This window comes from Aethalodelphis obliquidens, unplaced genomic scaffold (genome assembly GCF_003676395.1).
Source record: "Aethalodelphis obliquidens isolate GAN/ISIS:26980383/991018 unplaced genomic scaffold, ASM367639v1 scaffold2, whole genome shotgun sequence".
Lineage (NCBI taxonomy): Eukaryota > Metazoa > Chordata > Mammalia > Artiodactyla > Delphinidae > Aethalodelphis > Aethalodelphis obliquidens.
The window spans coordinates 19,160,435-19,182,728 of NW_020837946.1; the positions used below are offsets into that span (position 1 = coordinate 19,160,435).

The 22,294-nt window shown below is 54.0% G+C and overlaps 1 protein-coding gene across 3 annotated transcripts; it reads left to right on the forward strand.

Annotated features, from left to right (window-relative positions):
- The first annotated feature begins 5,840 nt into the window (after nucleotides 1-5,840).
- TMBIM1 (transmembrane BAX inhibitor motif containing 1) lies at nucleotides 5,841-22,143 on the forward strand. 3 transcript variants are annotated; one of them, XM_027121624.1, is made up of 12 exons: nucleotides 5,841-5,948; nucleotides 14,516-14,748; nucleotides 15,955-16,055; nucleotides 16,865-16,929; nucleotides 17,144-17,197; nucleotides 17,609-17,659; nucleotides 18,188-18,227; nucleotides 18,479-18,516; nucleotides 18,694-18,781; nucleotides 19,097-19,192; nucleotides 20,246-20,299; nucleotides 20,690-20,836. In XM_027121624.1, exons 2-12 carry the CDS (start codon nucleotides 14,556-14,558, stop codon nucleotides 20,834-20,836), a joined length of 927 nt encoding a protein of 308 aa, XP_026977425.1. In that variant the 5' UTR covers nucleotides 5,841-5,948; nucleotides 14,516-14,555. The 3 variants fall into 3 exon arrangements, with proteins under 3 accessions (XP_026977425.1, XP_026977436.1, XP_026977444.1); XM_027121635.1 differs by lacking the exon at nucleotides 5,841-5,948 and adding an exon at nucleotides 8,496-8,884; XM_027121643.1 differs by lacking the exon at nucleotides 5,841-5,948 and having other exon boundaries at nucleotides 14,556-14,748; nucleotides 20,690-22,143.
- Nucleotides 22,144-22,294: the final 151 nt, after the last annotated feature.

The following is a 22,294-nucleotide window of genomic DNA, read 5'->3' on the forward strand; positions in this document are numbered from 1 at the left end:
CTGTGGAGCAGGTGCTGGAGTTTGAAGAGATTGGAGAAAGTGTGGCTGGGAATGTTAATATGAATAGATGAGAAAAACCCAAGTCTTCTGAACTCAGAGTGAGATCAGTCGGTGCCTTGCATGTTTTTCTCCTCCTTTTCAGCATGGGGGTGCAGCGCTGCAGTTTTGCCTGCTGAGTACCACAAGGCAGAGAGGGGTAAAGGAATGGAGTGATTCTAATGATGGATCTGAGCTGGTTAAGGAGGGAATTGAGGCTGGGAGACACCGGGAAGACAATTCATAGATGGTCAATCCCAACGCGGTCACGGAGTTGTTGGCGGCAGGGTCCTTGAGCTGGAAAGAGAGATGGTGGTCAGAGCGTGGGGTGCTTGAAATTGAGATCATGGCGGATGCAGTTAATGGTAATGAGAGGTTCCAGGGCAGCTATTATCTTGGGCTGGAAATAAGAGGAAATGGCTGTTGGGTTTTTTTCGAGAGGGGAGTTGTTTAGACAAATGCAAGTGAAATATGAGGAAGGGTTTCCCAATCTAACCAGGAGGGGGGGGGGGCTGCAAAAGCCGGGAATCCCCCCACAGGTGGGGATGACTCAGAAGGCCGAGGTCCACGGTGGGTGGCCATGGACAGGGTGTGAGAGCACACAGCTGGAAGGAACCTGGGCCTCTTGAGCTACTGCAAATTCCTCCATCTAGGTCCTGCTTAGTCTTCCAGACGAAATCATATAGCTGGCCAAACTGAGGTTGTGTTAATCACTGAGTCACTGGGGTTCTATCTCACAAACAGCAATAGCAATAGAGTTTCTGCTAGGTCCCAAGCACTTTAAAACTGCTATTTTAAATCCTTACCGTCCTATAGTATCACCTCCTTTTATATGGATAAGGATACCAAGGCTCAGAGAAGTAACGTGCCCAATGTCACAAACCACTATTAAGTAATTTAAAGAGAACCCAGGTCTGTCTAGCACCAAAGCTGGCTGATAATTATTCTCCTTTGGGGATTCATTTCCACATTCCCTGAAGATTCTGATTCAGAGGTCTAGAAAGAGGTATCCTCAAGAAAATCTATATATTTTCACAAGCCCCTTGGGTGATTCTGGTGGTCAGGGAAGATTGGAAAGCACTGTACCCTGCACCCTGCCTGGCCATCGCGGTGCGGTGAATGTCAGCCTGGTTCTGTAGCCCAGCCTTCCTCCTGGGAAGGAGAAGCTCTTATCTAACCTGATTCAGCTCTGTCTAGTCTGGTAGAGTCACTAACAACATCACTGTGTGCCATTTTCAATGCCTTTCACATAGATGATTTCATTTGAGGCATTGAAAGTCATAGGAGATAGGAAAGAGCAGTACGATTAGACCCATTAAACCCATTATAGATAAAGAGATGGGCCCAGGCCTCACAGCCACTCCTGGCAAACCTGGGACACCTCTTCCTCCTGGGATATTGAATCCACCATTCTTTCCACTCCTTATTTCTTTATGAAAGTGCTAACTAATGTTTATGGATATAAAGGCTAATTTTTAGGGGAAAGAACTCTGTCCTTCCCCCTACTCTAGTATCTGTCATTCCTGCCTGAGAGCCTTGCCCTGACGCCAGTTTAGAGCATTAGAATTCCCTAAATTCAACGGATGATGGGGATGGGCTGTGCTGAGGCCTAGAGATAAATGAGACATTGTCCTTGCCTTCCAAAAGGAGAAAGAGGCATCTTTACCCCAGGCCAGATTAAATGCCTCAATTCAGTAATACAAAGTCCTCTGAAAAAAAGGCAACTCCTTTGAGGAAGTTAGTGATAAATGAAAAGACCTAGCTTGGGTGGAGTAACACATAAGCTCTAAGTAACAGGGCATATGGCAGGAGGAATGTGTGGGACCAGTTAGTGGAGCCCTGGGATTGGGCAGCAGAGAAGGTTCTCTGGATCCTCTGAAAACCAAGTCCCCCTAAAACTGAGTTCCCTTACTGAGTTTATGATTAATCTCTCTATCCAAAACTTCATTCCCTTTCTTGTCCCCTCTGACTTCAATTCTATGCTAACTGAACACTAACGACTAAAATTGCTGTTGTCAGTAACATCGTTAATATACTAAAATTGTTATTATGGATATCATCATTAACATACAAACTCAGGTTGTTCCTTCTGCGCACGATGAGCTAATGGACCCTGGAATCATGAATCACCTGGCCGGAGAATTGTAAACAAGAGACATCACGACTCCTGAAACTATGATTGAGAAATGTCATAGAACTGTCATAAAACGATGATTAATCCCAGTCTCTTTGTGCTTCCCCCTTTAAAAAGTCCCCTAACTCAAAGACCAACTTGGAGTGGACTTGGGGCTTGCCTCCCACTCCACTCCCTTGCTTGGCGCCCTGTAATAAACCCTTACTTTGCTGCAAACTCCAACTGCCAGTGTTTGGCTTTCTGTGTTGTGGGCAGGCGAGCCCTGTGCTCGCTTTTTCCCCCACTCCAGTCAAGTTTTCCCACCCACTCCCTGGGGTCCATCTGGGTTCCAGGGAACCACTCCACCCCCTGTCATCAATCACTAAACTTAGGCTACTCCATCCCTAAAATAAACGTCACCCTGATGCCTTTCATTCCCCACCCTTCCTGCGGCCACTGACTTGACTTTCCTCCCAGAGCAGGGTCACCAGAAAAATACATGACACCCACTTAAATCTGAACTTCAGATAAGAAACAAATAAAAAGTGTAAGTATTTCCCAACATCGTATGGGGCAATGGGACATACTTATGCTAAAAGTGATTTGTTGTTTGTCTGAAGTTCAATTTAACTGATCGTCCTGCATCTTTCTTTGCTGAAGCTGGCAACTTTACCCCAGGGGTACCACCAAGCTTCCCCCATCCTCCCAACCTCCCTCTAGACGGCTGTTGACATTCTCTTGGCTCCCCGTTGCCCTAGGGTAAAGTTTCAATTCCTGGATCCCTGCCTCCTTGCCCAGCCCTATTTCTTGTCACTCTCGTCCCACTCCACCCGCCCCATCCAAGATTGCTGGGACAAGGGGCAAGCTCCTTGCTAAGCTCCTTGCTTCAGATACTGTTCTATCTACCTGGAGGACCTGCTTCCCTGCCCCTGCACCAGCTAGGCTGATTCTTAAACATCCACCAACATGGTATCAGGTGTTACTGCCTCTCAAGAGTCTTTCTTTCTTTCTTTCTTTCTTTTTTTTCCCCAGCCATGTGGTGTGGCTTGTGGGATCCTAGTTCCTGACCAGGGATCGATCTGGGCCCCCTGCAGAGGAAGCCTGGAGTCCTAACCACTGGACTGCCAGGGAATTCCCCCTCAAGAGTCTTTCTTGAAACATCCCTCACTCCCACACCATGCTCCTTTTTCTGGGATCCCACAGAACGAAGTGAACACTCTATCCCAGCACTGGTAAAATGACAAAAATTGTAATTATCTGGTCTTTTACTATCTCCCTTAGACTATGAGTTTCTTGAGGTCAAGGGCTGTGTCCTTCAGTTTTGTCATCTCTAGAACCGGAAATTCCTGTCTGCTTGGCAGACAGTAGGGGCTTAATTAATAATCTGCTAAGGGTCCTGCAGATAAGGCCCTATCCCTTTTATCCAGGCACACAATGGGGTCCAGAGAAGGAGACATCACTATTGACTACCTATTGTGAATGGTCACCCTGGGCCTGGGGCTTCCGATGTTCTTTTAGGATTATAATTGTCAAGAAAAAAACATTGCCTGCCATTCTAGTTCTACAGGACCAAGCCATTGGCCACTGCAGTCACCCACCAACAGTGCAACCTGAGGGGAATTCCGGGTGGAGGAAAAAAAAAGAACAAACAAGAGGCATTCTGTGCTTTGGATATAAGGGTCCTTATATAGTTAAGATGCATATCTAAGAAAAAATTTTAATGACCCCAGATTCTTGCATCTTCCCATACATAGAACACTAAAATCATCAACTTGAGATAGCTGTTCTTTGTGATCAGAAGTAACGTTTTTATGCCTGAATACGTGTTTTTCCCAGCAAAAAAGATCCTGTATATTCCGGCTCCTCCCTAATCTCTTTGGAGCAGTTTCTCAGAGCTATCTGAGAGGCTATGGTCCTTAGTAAGGTCCCCGAATAAAACTTAACTCACAAGATTTACGTTGTGTGTTTTTCTTTCAGTCAACACAATCTTGATTCCATGATCCGAACATGGAGCAAGGCTTGTGTGGGGCTTGTCTGTGTGCATCCCCATGGCCCACTTTCCCAGGGGGTGGATGTGATTGCTGGCTGGAAAATGAATCCCCTTGAAATCATTGTAGCAGTCCTAGAAAGTGGAGCGTACTTTCTGGAGAAGGGACCCAAGTGCAGACAGCATGAAGGGATGTCAGGAGATGTGGCCAGATGCGGCAGGGCTTTGCAGTTCACAAGGGCTCTGTTCTGTGATCCAGGGGTAAACTGATATTGAGCGGAACTGTACTTGCCCCGGTGCGTTCTTGCTCCCTTTGGGAGGGGACTTCCTAAAGTGAGGTCTTTGACCCCAAACCGAACTTACACTGAAGGGTTGGGGTGGCTGGGGGAGTTAGCCCACCATAATGTCCGCCAGTGCCCCTGAGTAACTCCTACTTAAGTTATATACAAATAAACATACGCAGTGTGTGTGTGGGGGGCAATTTAAACAACACCTTTATTTTAATTGGTCCCACTACAATCCAAGTGGTAACCTTGCTTACTATGCTTTCTAGTAGTAAACACACTGCTCTCACTTATGTTTAGTATGCAAATGATATTCCAGATAAGTCCACAGGTTCCTCCTTCCTAAGCCTTGCTCTGTGAAAGAACGGGACTGGCCGCTGGAGATAATAATGTAAAGAAAAGTGCTTAGTGATGGGTTTGGAATCCCGAGGTTGTCCTGGTTGTCCAACCGCATTCATTTCTAGCTGTGTTTTGTCAAGTCACACCCCTCCCCATTCAAAAAGGAAAAGTGTCAACAGGCTGTGAACGACATTCAGCGCAGTGCAGATCTGCAGCTACTAGCACGAGATAAGCACCTTAAACAAAGCCGTTCATCTACCGGCAGCCTTGGCGTAATGGAAAAAAACCATGGACTTTGGAACTATGTAAATTCCGGCAGCGTTTCAAAACTTCCCAGAACCTATTTCCTTGCCTGTAAAATGGAATGACTAGTACATTCTACCATTAGTGGCTGTGAGGGTTGAGACTACAGGTGCAAAGCCCCCAACACAATGTTTTGCACTGATTGTAGTGATCTACATCCCAGGATTTCTGATTCTAAAACACCTGCTTTCCTGGTTGAAGTAACTTCAGGCAGGCAATGTCTTAGTTCCCAGGGGCAGAGGTTCTAAGTTCCATCTATCTCTGCATCTGGACGTTTGAAGTTTAAAACTTGAAAAGTACATTTGGCTTAAAAGCATAGAATTGTCAAGGATGTTCATCACTGATTTATGTCTCATAATGAGAAAAATGGGAAACAATTTAAATGTCCTTAAAAGTAGGAAACCGATTTAATAAATCAGCAATAGCTGTGTGATAGAATACTTTGTGGCTTTAAAATTATGCTTTTGAAGAATATTTAGTGACAAGAAAAATGTTCATGCAAAAATGTGAAGTAAAAAAAAAGCGACAAGCAAAACATCGTACAAAACAAGTAAAACACGTAGATATATATAGGCAGAGAAGCATCAAAAGCAAGCGCTCGCCGCTGGGAGTCGGGAGGAGTGGGAAGAAGTGATCTTTTCCTGTAGTTTTGAGTTTCCAACTATGATTACGTACTGCCTTAAAATCCGAAGACACTAGTAAGTCCTCAGGGACATGGGAGGAGCGCGAACAGGGCGGGACGCGGGCGGGACCAGGGCGGACCCCAGCGCCAGGCTGGGGCCGGCGCGACGGGGCGGGGCGTTGAACACCAGTCCAGTCCAGGCCTGCGAGGGGGTGACCAACTTGCGACACCGGGAGCCCGCGGCCGCACCGTCGGGAGTGGCAGGCAAGCCAGGGGCCCGGGGCCGGCGGGAGTGGGGGGCCGCGGGCCGGCGGGGACTCGGCCAGGGCTGGGGCGGCGCTGGGATGGGGTCCCAAACTTTCTTCGAGTGCGCGGTAGGCCAGAATGGGGCTCTGTCTCCCTCACCTTTGGAGTTTCTCTTACCCTGTGCGCCCCGGGCGGGCGAGTGGCGCCTGTTTAGCCTTGGGAGCCGAGCCGCGGGTTGTGGGCACGATCGGGCCGGGGTCTGAGGGTGTCCTGTCTCCCGCTTCCTGGCGCGTATCTGTCGCTGGGCGTGTCCACAGTGCCAGCCCCAGGGTGGCCAGCTGTGCGTGGGATAAAGGCTGTCACGGCCTTAAGCTGGTGGGAGGGGGAGGGGAGGCGGCCCAGGGCCTGGCCTGGCCTCGGCTTGGCTCTGCACGCCCTGGTGGCAGCTTTGGTGTAGACAGGTGACCGAGTATTTGAGTGAGCTGGGGACCGGGTGGAAGCCATGAGCAGCCCCCATTCTTGGCGTGGGGAACCTGCCACCTCTGTCACCACGATTTTGCCTCAGTCCAGACCCTTCTAGCCACTTGCCCTCAGACTGGGTTCAGAAAGCTACCCGGAAGTACCAATACTATCCTCCTCGTGGCCTCTTTGGGCCGGAGTAAAAACCAAACAGGAAAATGGGAAAGGGGAAAACCGTGGAGACGGGACAGCGGGAGGGGCAGTAGAGGAAGGCTGCTGGGAGGCTCGGCCCTGATCTTGCGGGTTCTGCACCGGCCCTTGTCCACTGGGGGTCACCATCCCTTCTGACCCCACGGTGGCCTCTGTGTGGTATCCAGGGGTTGGGGTTCCCCCTGAGGAACCTGGACATGGGTTGAGGGGGTTAGGCCTGGAAACCAGGGACAGAGGCAGATGTCATGGAAGGTCCCTCGGGTGTCCAGTTCTCTGGGGCTCTGAAATATTCATCTCACTGGTGAGCTTTGGTTTCAAAGCTGGTGCCTTTGGCTTGGCCGGCGGTGGCAGGAGGAGCTAAGCGCTCCCTTGGGGCTGCTTTGTCAGGGGCCAGGGGGCAGCCATACTTCCGCCTCACCTGCCTGCTCTCCCCACCTCTCCAGCCATGAGGACCCAGAGAGCCAGTTTAAAACTTAGAAAGTAGTGGTGGGACCACACAGGGTCAAGTGCCCTGACTTCCTGTCATCTTGTGCCGTGACCTCAGGGTCTCACCTGTAAAAACAGGCACCTCAGAGAGGTAATGACAGGGTACACCTCAGGTGTGGGGAGAAGCTCACTTCATGAGCTGGGGTAATAGCCGACTCAGCTCAGCCTCCTCCCATGGGAATGGCTCAGCTGGAAGAGCGCTTCCATCCCCAAAACTTGTCACCCTGGACCCTTCAGAAAGAGCAGAAGCCCCAGGCAAGGGACACACACTGGAAGGGCCAGAGTGGAAGCTCATACAGCAACCTGGGGAGAAGGTCTCTGCTAACGGTATGGTTAACCCTGATGTGGGCTTTCTGGAGTATTCTGTTGGGAATGCCGTGGAGGGGATGGCTTTGACAGAATCTTCCAACCCTGATTCTGGGGATCTAGGCCAAAACCTGGGCCTTGTTTTAAAGTAGAAATGATGCCCGGAAGTCCACAGGCCACAGTGCCAGGTACCTAGAGGGTCAGGGAGGAGGATGAGAATGAGTCCTTATTCTCGTATGTAATGATTGGTATTTTTTCCTATCACATGAAGGTGATGTTAAGGGATCGCAGCCTCCTGGCTCTGTGCTGGTTGGAGATGTCCCCCAGCCCTTGGCAGTGAGTCCCGTTTTGGAGATTATAGCGGCTGTGGGGACAGGGCAGAGGAAGGCCCCTTGCAGAGGATCCGGCTCTGAGAGTGAGGGGGCCTGCCTGGTACTGAATGTGACTATTCTGAGGGGCTGGGGGTGAGGACAGGTGTTTCAAGATATGAGGACTTAGGACATGAATCATTCTGAGGTCAGTCTGTAAAACAAAGGTGGCCTGGCCAGCGCGCCACAGGATGGTAACGAGGTGTGCCCTGATACAAATGTTCCAGCCTTAAGGAAGTTGCAGGAACAAAGCCCAACACATTTGCTCAGGGCAGAACTTCTCAGAGGCTTCCTGTGCCATTGCGCCTTGTGAATTTCCAAAAGGGGATATGGCTTGTTTTTCAGACTTATCTGTTTCTGAGCTCATCCATTAACATCTCTTGGGGCGGTGCTCTTTAGGGCAGTCTGGGAAATGCCTGGCTGGTTGAGTCTAGCTTTCCACTCTCTGGTTCGGGTAACTAATCCCTCTTCCTTTCCCCGATGTGGGCTGATTTGAGGGGAAAAGGAGGCCAAAGGAGGTCATTTGCCTGGATCCTCACAACTAGTTAGTGACAGAGTTAGAACTTGAACCCAGACCTCTTGCCCTCCTGCCTCGTACTCTTTCTCTTCTGCAGCGTATTGCTGTTTCTCTGCAGGCTCTGTGGTGAGTGAGACCCAGGAGATGCTGGTCCAGAGGGCAGTCTGGGAGGAGAGGGAGTTATGGCCACCCCCAGGCCCAGGTCATGCCCTGTGCCTCTGCCCCTGTAGCCATCCTCCAGACCACTTTCACATCCCGCGGAGATTCTTTAGGAAGCAAGTCATTCCACCCTGAAGCCTTCTGCTCTGGTCTGTTAGGCTGTTCATTCAAAAGCAGAGACTCTTGGAGTCCGAATGGACTTTGATCTTTTGGTTCAGTGCGCTTGCTTTACGGATGAGAAAACTTGAGTCCAGAGATGTGCGGTGGCTAGCCCTGACTCACACAGTGGAGTCAGGACCAGAGCCAGGACAAGAACTCAGCTCCCTGCCTCCTAACCCAGGGCTCTGGCAAAGGTCAACTTTCTATGAGGGAAAAGGAATTGGTGTCAACGAGAACGGTCTTCACTACGTCAGCTGGCCCCGCGTGTTGGTGTTCGCCTCTTCACACAGGTGACTGGCGGGGGCTTCAGGGGCTTTTGCTCCAGGCAGGTGTAAAGGCAAAGGGCACTCGAAGTCAGACGTCAGATCTGGGTTCAGACCTATCTCTGCTGTTCGCCTGCTGGGGGACCTTGGATCGGGTTTTCTCCGAATTTCAGTTTTCTCATCCTTAGGGTAGGGATAAGGATAGGCCCCTCATAGGGCCCTTGCGAGGAGCAGACATCCTTGGTAGCCGGTAGTAAGTACACGGTACTTGCTACTCTAAGTGGTTCTCTTCCTTCCCTGCCCACCGCAGGGAGGGGTTTGTCTCCCTTCTCTGCTGTGGCTTGTTCATTATCTGTCTGACTTTCCCCCTCCTCATCTTGAAGTTCAACTGAAAAAGGTAGGAGAAGATGAAACACGAAGGAGATGGATGGGGCTGTGTTTCTGAAGCTGCATCCAGCCCTGGTTATTGCTGTCTGCTTTCCTTATCTGCACTCCCCAGCTGTTCTGACCACTGGCTTGGCTGGGGTCTCCAAGGTCCCCTGCACTGATGACACTGCTTTGCTCCCCTGGAGAAGGGTGATGGGGGGACCCTAGTACTTGGGTCTTCCCATGCCCTCCAGGGTGGCTTCCCCTTCCTTGGAGGCTGGAGCCACCTCCTCAGTTTCCGACTGGAGAGAGGCTACCCTGGTTAGAGCCCGGGGTGGGAGGGAGGTCATGGGTTGGCAGCCTTATCCGTTTCTGAGCAGGAGGGCATGGAGAACTGGGGGGATGGGGACTTGTTCTGGCTCTGCCTCAGCAATGCGGGCGCTGGCATCTGTTACTCTGAGTTCTCAGACAGCGGGCAGGGCTGGGAATGAAAGTTCCAAACCCATGACCAAGAGGGCCTGTCATGGGCTGGGCAGGAACTTTCGTGGCTCTGGGGTTTCCTGGTCTGTCAAATGACCAGATGATTTCTAAAGTTCATTCCAGCTCTGACGTTTCAGTTTTTAGATCCTCTCGGCATCATCCTGTTGACCGCAGAGGCCAGGCGGACAGAAGGATAAGTTGATTCTGGGCCCCTTGGTCTGTGTGCGTCAGGCCTGGTGGCGTGCCCAGCCACGCCCGGGTGGATCTTTTTACTCCTCTGCCCTCCTGGCTATGTGCTGGGTTAGGAGGGTGAAGTGTTTGCTTGGAGGGGAGTGAAGAGCTGGGGGAGTTGGGGTAGGTAAAGGAGGCTGTCACAAGAGGCCTGGTCACAGCAGGCCAGGGGCTGCGCTGCTGTGCCGGCTGGGTGGGGTTTCCTGAGATGCGCACTCTGAGCTATTCTTTCCATTCTGGCTCCGGGCACCCGTTCCTGGCAGGGAGGAGGGCAGGCTGCCTGGACCAGTCAGCTGCTCCTTTCCGCCCCTCCCTCCGACACATACACAGGCACCCTCTTGCTGTAACCCCAGTAGCTCCAGCTTCCTCTCAGCAGATTCCAGAGCCTTAACCCTTCAGATGCCCCCCAGGGAGCCTGAACCTCGGCCCCAGCTGGCTGGGAGCATGCTGGCCACACTGAGACGGCGCCAGGGGAAGGAGGTGGCTTCCCCAAGGTTGCCTCTGAAATCCTTGACAGCCAACAAGTCCTGTGTTTGAGCCCACCCGCTTCCGATGGCTGGGCCTGCGGGTCATGTAGGAGAAAGGAGAGGTTCTGGCTCCTTCCTGATGGGACATGAGAATGGGGTCATGAGATGGGAGCAAGCTTAGATCTAACTTGACAAGGATGGGGTGGAGTCTGAATGTCTTGATAAACTGCATTGGGAGGAAGAATGTTGTAATGATTCGAGCTGCCAGCAATGGAACAGGCTTGCTTCCTGTTGTTGGAGTGTATATGCCAACAACAGAAGCCTAATGTCTGCTGTATTTTAGGAAAATTCAGGCTTCCGATGGGGAAACTTAAAGGTCCTTTTTGGCCCCTGGAGACTGTGAGCCCCTCCAGTAGCTACCAGCGGAACTCAGATGCCCTGATTCCTGGTTTCTAGTTTCTGGGTATCAATCATACTCACTTTGTATCTTCTCCTGCCTCTTTACCCTCCTTCCCTTTGGACGCCACATTCTCCTGCGGTTCCCACCTTTAGTCATAGTCATGAAAGTAAATACCGACCACTTCTCCCTTTCCCTACTACCTAGTCACGTGCCAGGCCCAAACCTCATCCCTAGCTGAGGCCTTAATGACGTGGAAGTGGCCAGCGCTCCATGTAGGTCAGGCCGTGGCCAGGGAGAAGGCTCAGAAGCTGCCAATGCTGGCAGCCCTGGGCCTGAGGTTCCTGCCCCTCAGCTCGGAGGGGAGTGTGACTGAGCTTAGCTACTCCCCTGACTGGCCTAAACACTCTCTCCATCTCCGGCGCACAGGTCTCTACACCAGAGAGCTGGGATGTAGTCCTGGCCCCAGGCCCCACTTTGTGGCCAGGGACAGGTCACTCTACCTCCTCCTGCACTGTGGCTGGCTCCTGGTAAAGGGAGGGGTCAGCTTGCCTTAGATGAGTGAGTTTCCTTTCAGTGCTGACCTTTAAGAATCTCCATCTCTGACCACTCTCTCTCCTGCTGGTGGTTGCACAGGGTTTGGGGACCACGGGGATGATGGAATGGGCTGAATCGTTCAGCGTCCACTTGCTGTGTGAGCGTTCTTTTGTCAGTAGAGGGTCTGAGATGGGAAGCTTTGAGAAGTGATGTGAAGTTCGGATAGGCAGGGTGTCCAAACGAGGATGAGAGCAGAGACATTAAGAGCCCTGGAGTCGGTCTGGAGCTGACCGACTTCATCACACCCTAGCTAAGTAACCTTGGGCAAGTGACTTAATTCTCCTAAGCCTCTATTTCTTTATTGTAAAAAGGGATAACAACATATCCACCCTGTTGGGCTATCATAAGGATTTAATGAAATAATAACTAAAGATAGGCACTATTTTAAGTGCTCTACATAGATTTTCTCATTTAATTTTTATAACAACTCTGGTATAGTGTTAAACCCACTTTCCAGATGGAGAAACTGATGCATAGTGAGGTAAAGTGGTCAGTGCCGGTCTCTGGTGAGCACGGGCTGGTGGCTAAGCCCGCAGAGAACTGGACTGTGAGCTTCTGTGTTCCCTGCGGAGAGGTCTACTGGTGAGTTCCTCTGAAAAGAGAAGCGTCACAGGGAGGGGCGAGGGAGGGCAGAGGGCGTCTTCATGAGTCAGCGGCCCACTGTGCTGGACCGGAACCCCAGAGTCCTGGTGGCCTACCCAAGGCCGGCCTCGAGCTCCCTGATTCACCCTCTGGTTTGGGGAGGGACCTGTCTGCCCGGCTTGGCGGGTGGAGCATCTGGCTGGCGGGGCAAAGGGCAGGCCCCGCGCGGGTAACTGGGTTTGTCAGATAAGTCCCAGTCCGTTAGCGCTGGAAATGAGCTCAGAGATCATCTGGGTCACTCACCTCATTTCACAGAGGTGCGCCCTGAGGAGCCGACAGGACCAGGTCATGGTGACATCACTGTCAAGTGATTCGGCTGGGGCCTCCGACCACAGGGTCTTTCCTGCCAGTGTCTCGCCAGCCGTGTTTAGCCTGTTGTCAGCTGGGCCCACGGCAGTAACGATAGATAACCCTACTCCACAGGTGGCCCACCCGTGCTGCTTCCCGCAGACAGGATGCTGTCCTCCCGGTGGAGTTAAGGGGGGTGTTTGGAAGGGGAGGAGGGGAGGGCGCTGTCGGAAGAAGGAGCCTCTTGCCCCAGGGCAGGAGAGTCCAGTTTCTCTCCCTTCCTTTTTAAAAAAAGTCTATTAAGGGGATGCAGGTATTATAACTGCTCATGAATGTTATCCTACCCTGACAAACCCAAAATATTTTCAAAAACACTTACTATGCCTGTTTCTTAAACTCACACCACTCAGTGTTGGGTCTCCCCGTTCTCCGCTCCCTGTTTCCTCAGGGTGCTCTACCCCACCATGCAGGGCCTTCCGCCATGGCTGTGTCACACCCTCACTGTCAGGAAGGTTTTCTTATTTCTGACCTGACACATTCTTGATGTTCTGGTCCATTCACTCTGGGAAGATGGAGAACAGCTTTCTTCAGAATAACTCATTGACTTGGCCTGTTATTCGAGCCCTCCTCCCCGCCCCTCCCTGCTACCTTCCCCTCTCTGTGTTATCCCAGTCCAGAGAGAAGAGTTAAGACAATCCTTTATCTGCTGCCTGCACTCTGCAGGGAGCCCTCAAAAGAGAGGCCAGTTCTCCCGCCCTCCTGGCAGAGCTCTGGGATGTCTGCTGACCTCGATCTGGGCGTGCTTTCTCCCTGCGCGGTCCTGAAGTTCTTCCCTTGGGAGACACTCTAGGGGCCGGTGGTGGCCCTGTGAAGGGGCCCAGGTTCTCTCAGGGCTTAGGGCCCTTCCAGGAACCTCCTCCTTAGCTCTTCCCAAGTCTTCGTCTCCGCCACCTCAGAGGGGAACACCAGGCCCCAAGGCCATTTATTTGGCATAAGAGGGCCTAGAGAGCACAGCATAATATAGAGGACGCCTACCCAGGACCTTCAGCCTACCTCGGTTCTGGTTGTGCCATTCACTTGCTAGTTCTGTGATCTTGGGAGTCACTTCACTGTTCTGGGCCTGGATTCCCTTAGTGGAGCTGAGCATCTGGGGCTGTACAACTTTGGGGTCCCTGTGGGCTCTGTTTCTGGGGTTCCCTTCTCCTCACTCCTCAGCCCTCCCCTGGCTGTGGGGCTCTCCTCCCGCAGAGAAGGCACTGGCTGGATCTGGCGTGACTCCTCAGCACTCTCTCCTATCCTGGCCGCCAATCCGGGGGCGGGGGGGGGCAAACAGGCAGGAATCACAGGGACACCAGGCACTTGGCTTTCGAAACGTGTGTCTCCCCCTCCCGGGGGCTTCGGGGCCCTGCACTCCCTGGCACCCCACTCCCTGGCAAGGCCACGAAGAGAGTGGTGGCAGCCACAGGCTGTCGCATGCCTGACGCTCCTTGGCTTTTATTTGAAGGAACCAGAAAGTCCTGTCTCTGGCCTGCTTTTCTGCGCAGCCTCCCAACCCCCAGGGGCCATCCCCGTGCACCCACTTGCTCAGGCCTCTCGGGTGGCCCCTGACTCAGCCTGCCACGGTTGGCCCTCCTCCTCCGGGCCTGGCAGCTCCAGCCCTGGGGCTAGCTTGTTGTCTTCAGCTTTGGGCCTTGGCTCTCCCCCAGCGCTGCCTTTCAGGCCGGGAGCTCCTGCCAGCTGCTGTGGGTGCTGGGCTGGCCCCTTCAGTGGGTCCCAGCTGGCCCTGTGACTCACCCGTGGCTTTGCTGGGGCCATTGGGCTTCTTCCCTGGTCACTGGAAGGCCTTCTTAAGTGAGCACAGGGGTGGGGGCGGTGTGGTTCCCAGGCCCGCTGCTCTCACACCACTGATGCCCAGCGACTGCTTCGGGCTCCCGCACCAAATCCCCGTCTCCCGCCTTCCTGTGGCAGGAGGCTACACAGAAAGGGCTGGCGTGAAGGCAGAGGGGCAGGGGCTGAGCTGGTGGGGTGGGTGGTACTGGGGGGATGGGGACGGTGGCCGGTGGGCAGGAAATGATGCGCTGTGATGGGGAGAGGAAGTCTGAGGCTTTCCTCTCCACAGAGGCAGGCTGGATTGGGGCTGAGTGAGCGAGGCCTGGGCACTCATGACTGCTTCTCTCGTCTTTCTTTCAGGTCCCAGCAGCTGGGGTCTCCCCTCAGCCCGTGAGCCACCATGTCCCACCCCAGTGCCCCCCCTCCGTATGAGGACCGCAACCCCCTGTACCCTGACGCTCTGCCCCCGGGGGTCTACGGGCAGCCATCTGTCCTGCCTGGTGGGTACCCTGCCTACCCACAGCCTGGCTACGGTCACCCTGCTGGCTACCCACAGCCTATGCCCCCCATCCACCCGACGCCCATGAACTATGGTGAGTCCCTGAAGGGCAGTGGGGGTGGGTGGGAGGAGGCAATACTCATAGCACTGAAGCTACTTCCCTTCCTTCCTTCTCAACTTCCTTTATCCCTTTTTTCAATCTTCTCTTTAGCTCTCTCCTTCTGTTTCCCCATCTTTGTTACCTCCCTGCTTTTTCCTTCAGCTCCTAGCCCCGCGGACCACCTGCCAGCCCCTTTATTCAGAAAGGAGACTGGGTCCGTAAGACACACACCAGAACTTACACATCAGATGAGAAAGTGGCTGGTGAAGTAATTAATTCCTTCAGAGCTGCGACCCGAGGCGGCCGCTTCCGTCGCCCAGCGAGGCAGCTGCCACCCCACCTACACTCCCCACTTCCTTAGGAGCTGCCTTTGGAACCCAAAGCACTTTTTTTTTTTTAATATTCTCGGTGCTGACAAATCCTCATCTCTTAAGGTAGCATCTGATTTTCGCCAACATCCAGAAGTCGTTTGGATGCTTGATAAACATCATGGCTGGTAAATTTGGTCAGAAATGAGATGAGATTAGAATGTGGTGAGATTTTCCTGTGTGGCTCACATGCGGATTTTGAAAGCAGCTCCCAAAGAGGCATTCAAAGAATGTGTTGAGCCCCTGCAGCATCTCTGGAATCCTGGAGCACAGCCAGCTGTCATCTGGCCGTACGTGTTCTGGTGTGAATATTGGTACATCAGTCACATTTATGGTCACGCCTCGTCCTGTGCACGCACACCCCTGATATTTCTGTTTTCCCTGAGTCCTAACGTTTGCCTAATGTAGATCAGTCTGCACACTCGGTTCTCCATCCTCCACACACGTGTGCTGTTTCTATCTTCCTTTTCCTCCTTCCACCCCCGAGTCCCCGCTCTGACTCCGCCAGCCCCTCTGCCCCGCGCTTGCCTAGATTCCTCATGAGGTCGTGTCCCCTTGATGGCAGTGACCACAGGTGTTCACACCCCTCAGTAAATACATGCTGACGGAGTGGTCACACCTAAGCCCCCTTTGGCCAGGGGTACGCTGCTCCCTGTGGTACCAGCTCTGGTCACGTGGAAGGTACCTAGAGAACCTGGCTGGGGAGTTCCTGAGTTGTAACACATGTCTTTTGGCTGGAGATACCTGAGACTGTGAGATGGTGCCGTGGAGGCTTGGGGATCGAGGCCACACGTCCCAGGTCCCCAGTTGGTCATATGTGATCTGTCCCCAGGCTCAGGCCAGGGCTATGATGGGGAGGAGAGAGCTGTGAGTGACAACTTCGAATCTGGAGAGTGGGGTGACAGGAAAGTCCGACACGCCTTCATCCAAAAGGTGAGATATGGGTTGGGAGGCTGGTGAACCTGGGCCCCTGGGGCTGGGGGAACGGAGCCGGGGGACACTCGTTTCCACGCACAGGTGCTGCTGCCTTCTGGGTCCTCTCTAGCCCTGCACTCTCCTCAAAGGGGACCCCAGTTCCTCTAACCTGTGTTCGCCCACCTTTTGTTCCTCTGTTCCTTGACCTTGTTTTGGGGGGCAGATTCAATCTGGGAAAATCTGGGCAGCTTCTGCTGAAGTGTTCTGCCCCCTGCAAGCTTCCTTCTCCTGTTAGACGGGAGCAACTTGAAGCCAGAACTGATTGCACTAGCTCGCAGCCCCTGCCCCCACGTCTCACGTCTGCCCAGCACCTGCTCAGGGTGGACAGATACCTGACCAATGTCAGGCTGAACCGCTGTAGGCGCGGATGCTGAACCTGGGAGTGCGGTGAGGCAGGGGGCAGAGGCAGGGCAGTGAGTGACAGTGCAGGCCAGGTGCTGGGCAGGGAGGGGGAGAGGACAGGGGGCAGTGGGGGGTGGGGGTCAGCCCTGGTGGGGGCGTGTACAGCATCTGAGCCCTTACTGGGGGCGGCCTGTCTGCCAAGCTGCAGCGGAGCTTGGAAGTGGAAGAGGAAGAGGAAGTGGAAGAGGAGTAAGAGTAGATCCTTCAGAATGAGGCAGGAGACTCCTCCCTAGCTCTGAAAGAGGGGCCAGGGCTAGGGTGGTAAGGTCTTTGGGGCTCCTTGGTCTCAGGGCCCGGCTGCTTCCTGGGGAGAGTCCGGGAGTGCAGGGTGGTGACCGTGCTCCCCACCACTGCCTGTGTTCCAGGTTTACACCATCATCTCCATCCAGCTGCTCATCACGGTGGCCATCATCGCTATCTTCACCTTTGTGTGAGTCTCTAGGCCTCTCTGCACCGCTGGGAAGTAGCTCTGGGGTCCTGGGCTCTGGGTCACCTGCTGGGAGTGTGGCTTGGGGTGGGCCCTCAACTCAGAGGGACTGGAAGAGGAGCTGGGATGTGGGCGATTAGAGAAGAGGGGGCAGGGCCTCGGCAGGGAGGCAGACAAGCCGCGGTGTGACTCCTCTCTTGTCCCCCCTGCTCCACAGGAAGCCCGTCAGCGAGTTCGTGAGGGCAAACCTGGCCGTCTACTACGCATCCTAGTGAGTCTGTGCTGCTCCCTGCACGGGGGCAAGGAGAGGAGGGGTGGCAGCTGACCAGCTTTTCGGGGCAGGGATCAGATCCTTTTGGAGAGGGGCCCTCCCAGCTGTGCTGGGAAGTGGGGTGTGTGCCACTGAGTGTAAGCGTCACGGAACTCCTGAGAGCCAGGGGTGGGGGACTGGTGTCAACGTGCGTCCTGCAGGACCATCCCCGTGTTCTGGCAGCCTCCTCCCTGGCCAAACCCCCTGTTACAGATGTCCTCAGTGCCCCTGGCTGGGTAGCTTCCCCTCACACTTCTAGATAGCTCTCTGGACCTCCAGCCTGCCGGTGTGGTGAGTGCCGCCAGGCTGGGCCGGGAGGGGGCCAAGGGGCAGAGGGGCTCTGGAGACTACTTCCCTGTCTCTTCTCCCCAGTGCTGTGTTCCTGGCCACGTACCTGACCCTTGCCTGCTGCGAGGGACCCAGGTGAGTCCCAGAGACTTAGACAGTGGGAAGGGATGGGGGTGTGGGGCTGTTTTGCACAGAAAGGGGATTCCTTAGAGCAGCTAAGTGGAGACGTACCGGCAGTGATGATGATGATGGTGGTGGCTATCGTTCGGCTGTGTGCAGAGTGCCTGCCGTGTGTGGGATCTATCTAGCTATCTAGCTGTTATTCTTACAGCTACCCTGCAAGATGTGTAGCACTTAAACTATTTAACAAATAGGAAGAACCCAAGGCTCAGAGAGGCCGAGGAACTTTCTCACAGTCACACAGGTAGTCAGAGAGCTGCAAACGGATCCAGGTCTTTGTGGCTCCACAGCCCAGGTCTGTCCTATTGTCCCTCTTGTCCCTGCACAGACACCTGAGCAGGTATCAAGGGCCATGCCAGCCTCGCCTCCCCCAAGTCCAGGCCTAATTCTCCAGGCACATAAGCCAAGAGTCTCCTTCTGCTAATGGAGCCTGTGAGACCTGGCCGGCCCCACACCACTTAACTATGGTTTCTTTCCCTTCAGACGCCGTTTCCCATGGAACCTTATCCTGCTGACCCTCTTTGTGAGTCTAGAAAGGTCCAGGGTGTGGAGATGGTGAGGGAGGGCTGGTCCCAGGGAAGGGATGGTGGAAGGCCGTGGTGGAAGATGTCCCTAGCTCTCTCCCCGACCTTACCCTGACCCCTGCCCTTGGTCTCCCCGGGCTTTCCTACTCAGTCACACGTATCGCCAGCTCTGGCAAACCCTCCTGGCCGTGCCTCCGGGGCTCCGGCTCTCTTCTTAAGTGTCTCACTCTGGTCTCTGTCCTTCCCTCAGACTCTTGCCATGGGCTACATGACCGGCACCATTTCCAGGTACGTTCAAGGACAGTTACTACACGGTGGTGTGTTTTATAGGGGAGCGTGGGGCATCTCTGGGCTGGCAGCCACCTGTATGGGTGGATTCTGGGCACGATGCTTCCAGAAGTAGTAGTTTTGGAGTCATTCGTGTGTGGCATATGCCTCTGGCCTCTCTCAACTCCTTCCCTGCAGTGTGTATGACACCAAAGCCGTCATCATTGCAATGATCATCACTGCTGTGGTGTCCATTTCAGTCACCATCTTCTGCTTCCAGACCAAGGTGAGGGCACCGGAGGGCCCTTCCCTGGCCACCCCATCCCCCTGTTTTATACAGACCTGGCCTTCCGGGCTTGGCACATGAGCAGGCCTGGAAGGGCCCACACCCCTATGCCAGGCATTTCTCTCAGAGACCTTAATCCCCTTCCCTTCACAACTACATCCACAAAACTGCTTCCTGTGTCTGTCCTTAGAATGTCACGGTCACTCCCATGGCCCCCAGGAGGCAGCACTGGGACTCCCTGGAGGAAGAGGGAGGGCCTGGCTGGCTGGGCCAGGTGGCCCGTCTGACACGTGCCTCCCCCTCTCTTCCTGGCAGGTGGACTTCACCTCGTGCACAGGCCTCTTCTGTGTCCTGGGGATTGTGATGATGGTGACTGGCATTGTCAGTGCCATCGTGCTGTCCTTCCAATATGTGAGTGTCCCAGGAGAGCCGGAGTCACTGAACCCAGTGCCCAGGGCAGACTTTCTGTATATGGTGGTGTAGCAGGCCCCACAGGCCTCTGGCTTCTAGAACCTCTCGACTGGCTATAGCAAAGGCACCCACGCTGAAGCGTCATCCTCTGGATTGGGGTATCTTTGGAAATGGCAGGTCCTGGGAGCCGTAGCACCTGAGGCCCTGGACAGCATCATGGGATTCCTCTGGGAAGCAGTGGTTAGATCTGTCTGACAGCTGAGACCAGGTTCTCAGAGGCAGGTTGCCAGAGGAGCCCAGAGGACCGAGAAGATGGGCTTGGGTGGAAGAGACCTTAGCGATCACTGTATCTAACTCCTCTTTTACTCCAGTCAGCGGGAGGGGCAGCGTGTGAGGCCCCTAGGCTGAGGGGAGCTTCCTGGCGGGGAGGGGAGAACAGTGCTGAAAGGGGAAGCACATGAATGGGAGGGCCGCCTGCCCACTTGACCATGGCTGGCCCTGCCCTTCTGTGGACAGGCCCCTGGAGGGCTGTTGAGCAGGGCTGCCCTGGGGGTGCTCCCTGACCCCGCTGTTTATCAGGGTGGCTGGGGGGCTTCCCTCCCAGCCCTCTCCTTTAGTCTGTCCCTCCCAGGCTGGGCTGCAGGAACACGGTCTATTGAAGGCTGACCATGACTAGGGTGAAGGTGATGGGGCTCTTCAAGCGGTGCATGCCTGGGTCTGCCCCTCCCAGAGCTAGAACTCAACCATTTTCTTTCTTCCAGAGCGTAGTGGACACCTCTGTACCTTGACTAACTTTGGAGACTGGCTAGGCTAAAGGATGCTGTGATTGGTTTTATATGGGCATTGGATGATGGCCTCTGTTTTCTCTACCATATATGTTACTATTCTTAACTTCTCCCAGGATCTGGAAGGTAGAAGTAGTCCTTTCACGTAGCTAGCTTCCTGGATCTTCGCACTTGGCCAGACATCCAGGGGGGGAAGATGGTCCTGAGGGCCTGCCTCAGTCCAAGCTATGCTAAGATTTCTAATGCCATCCCTGTCCTTTCTCCCCAGGTTTACTGGCTGCACATGCTCTATGCTGCTTTGGGGGCCATTTGCTTCACTTTGGTGAGTAAGACCCCACCCCCTCTAGGAAGGGGAGCTGAGGGGACAGAGGGGAGGAACTGTGAGGATGGTGAATGTAGGCTGCTTGGGAGGCAGGGAGTGGGGCCACAGCCGCCCTTCCCTTTCCCTACTGTCCAGAGGTTCCACTGATTTTCTGGGCATTCCCGTCATCTCTTGTTCACACCGCCTGCTATGAGAACTGTCAGTGGGCCGTATTATGGAGATGGTGTGTCTGTCCCCTTCTGGACAGTGAACTGCTTTAATGGCAGAGACCACGTGTTCTGCTGTTCGTTAATGTGTTCCCTAAGCATATCTAATGGCCCAGAGGCTCCCAGGACAGATCTGCTGACCACTGAGCCCCTGGGTCCTCATGTGTGGCTTCCTGTCCTGCAGTTCCTGGCTTACGACACACAGCTGGTCCTGGGGAACCGGAGGTACACCATCAGCCCGGAGGACTACATCACCGGCGCCCTGCAGATCTACACAGACATTGTCTACATCTTCACCTTTGTGCTGCAGCTCCTGGGGAATCGCGATTAAGGAGCACCTCCCGTTCCGCCCTACCCTTGGACTTTTCTTTCCCTAGAGGGCTGGGCCCTGTGACCTGGGTCTGGGCCTAGACCCCTTTCCTTCCCCTCAAGTAATATGCCCATTTTCCTTTCTGTCCGGGGATGGGTAGCCTCTCTGGCTGTGGATGTGTAGGTACTTGGTGGGGTTGGAGGAACTAGGGACTAACTCACTCTTGCCCTTAGTGGACTTGGCAGGAACTGGGCCAAAGATGTGCATTCTCCCTCCGCCCACTATGGGGCACCAAATCCTTAACAGTTGGGGTTGGAGTGGGGAGGGATGAAAAGAGCCTGTTTGATAGCTAAAATGGAATATGAGAGGTAGGAGGGACTTTCTGGTGATGGGGTTTCCTCTCCCACTTCTGCCTCGGGCTTCTGGACTTGATAGCTGGAGCTGTTTCCTCTCTCAGCCCCCAGCAAAGCCAGAGAGCTTTGCCCCCGCCTCCTGGACTCATAGGCATTATCCTGTACTTCTTCGGCAACCTTGGCGCCTTCTGACTCAGGAAGGTAGAGGGGGTTTGTGCCCGTGGGTCTCCCCTGCTTCATTCAGCCTCTTCTTTCGACAGCACATATATACTGATCTTCTGGGTTTCGGGTGGGGAGGAGGAGAGCGAGCAAAGCCAAGCGCAGAGGCCAGTACAGAGCAGCATCTATCCGGGGCTTCCTCGTGGCTTGTGGTGGTAGTGCAGACCCCTCTGCGGCCACCTGGTCCCCATTCTCCAAAGCTGCCTGGGGCCTCCCTGGTGCTTCTGAGATCTCTAGTCAGAGGGACCTCTTGCTTCCTGTGCTCAGGCTGCTCACAGCAGAAGGTGAGGGACAAAGGTCAGGAGATGGGATGGTGCGTATGATCACCACTTCCTGGCCGTGTGGTCAGGAAGTAACCAGGGTGAAGAGAGACGGGGGTGTAGGCAGGGGAAGTGCCTTGGGGTCCCCCACCCTGAGAGATACGGAAGCTTACTGTGGTACCCATGGTTCTCCCCTTCTGCTAACTCGGGGAGGGCCCCAAGAGGAAGGAGACGCCCTTCTTAGTTTGTTAACTCACGCTTGGGGGATTTAAGACTTGGGCCCCGTCTCTCCAGCCAGCTACCGCTTTCTTCATGACACCAAGTGCCTCAAGCTGGAATGGGGAAGGGGGACAAGGGTCACTCTATGGGCTGGGGTGGAGACCCAGTCAGCCCAAGGGTATAATTAGGGCTCCTCTATTAAGTATTTGGTCCTAAATATATCCCCAAAAAGGACATAACCAGAAATGTAATAAAGTTTAACGTTTAGAAGGTAAAACCCTGTTTGGCTCTGGTTTTCTTCACTTTAAGGTGTCGTCAGCTCTGGGAGAACTTGTCTGGCTCTGCCCATTGCATCCGCATCCTAGCTTTGCGTTCTGGCTTGAATCGTTTACCTTTTCTACGATAACCAAGTCTACTTTGTCCCAGCG

Coding starts and splice junctions, on each gene's coding strand:
- TMBIM1 (XM_027121624.1), top strand. CDS start 14,556: ATGTCCCACCCCAGTGCCCCCCCTCCGTATGAGGACCGCAACCCCCTG. Junction 14,749..15,954: donor CCCGACGCCCATGAACTATG/GTGAGTCCCTGA, acceptor ATCTGTCCCCAG/GCTCAGGCCAGGGCTATGAT. Junction 18,782..19,096: donor TCTTCTGCTTCCAGACCAAG/GTGAGGGCACCG, acceptor TCTTCCTGGCAG/GTGGACTTCACCTCGTGCAC.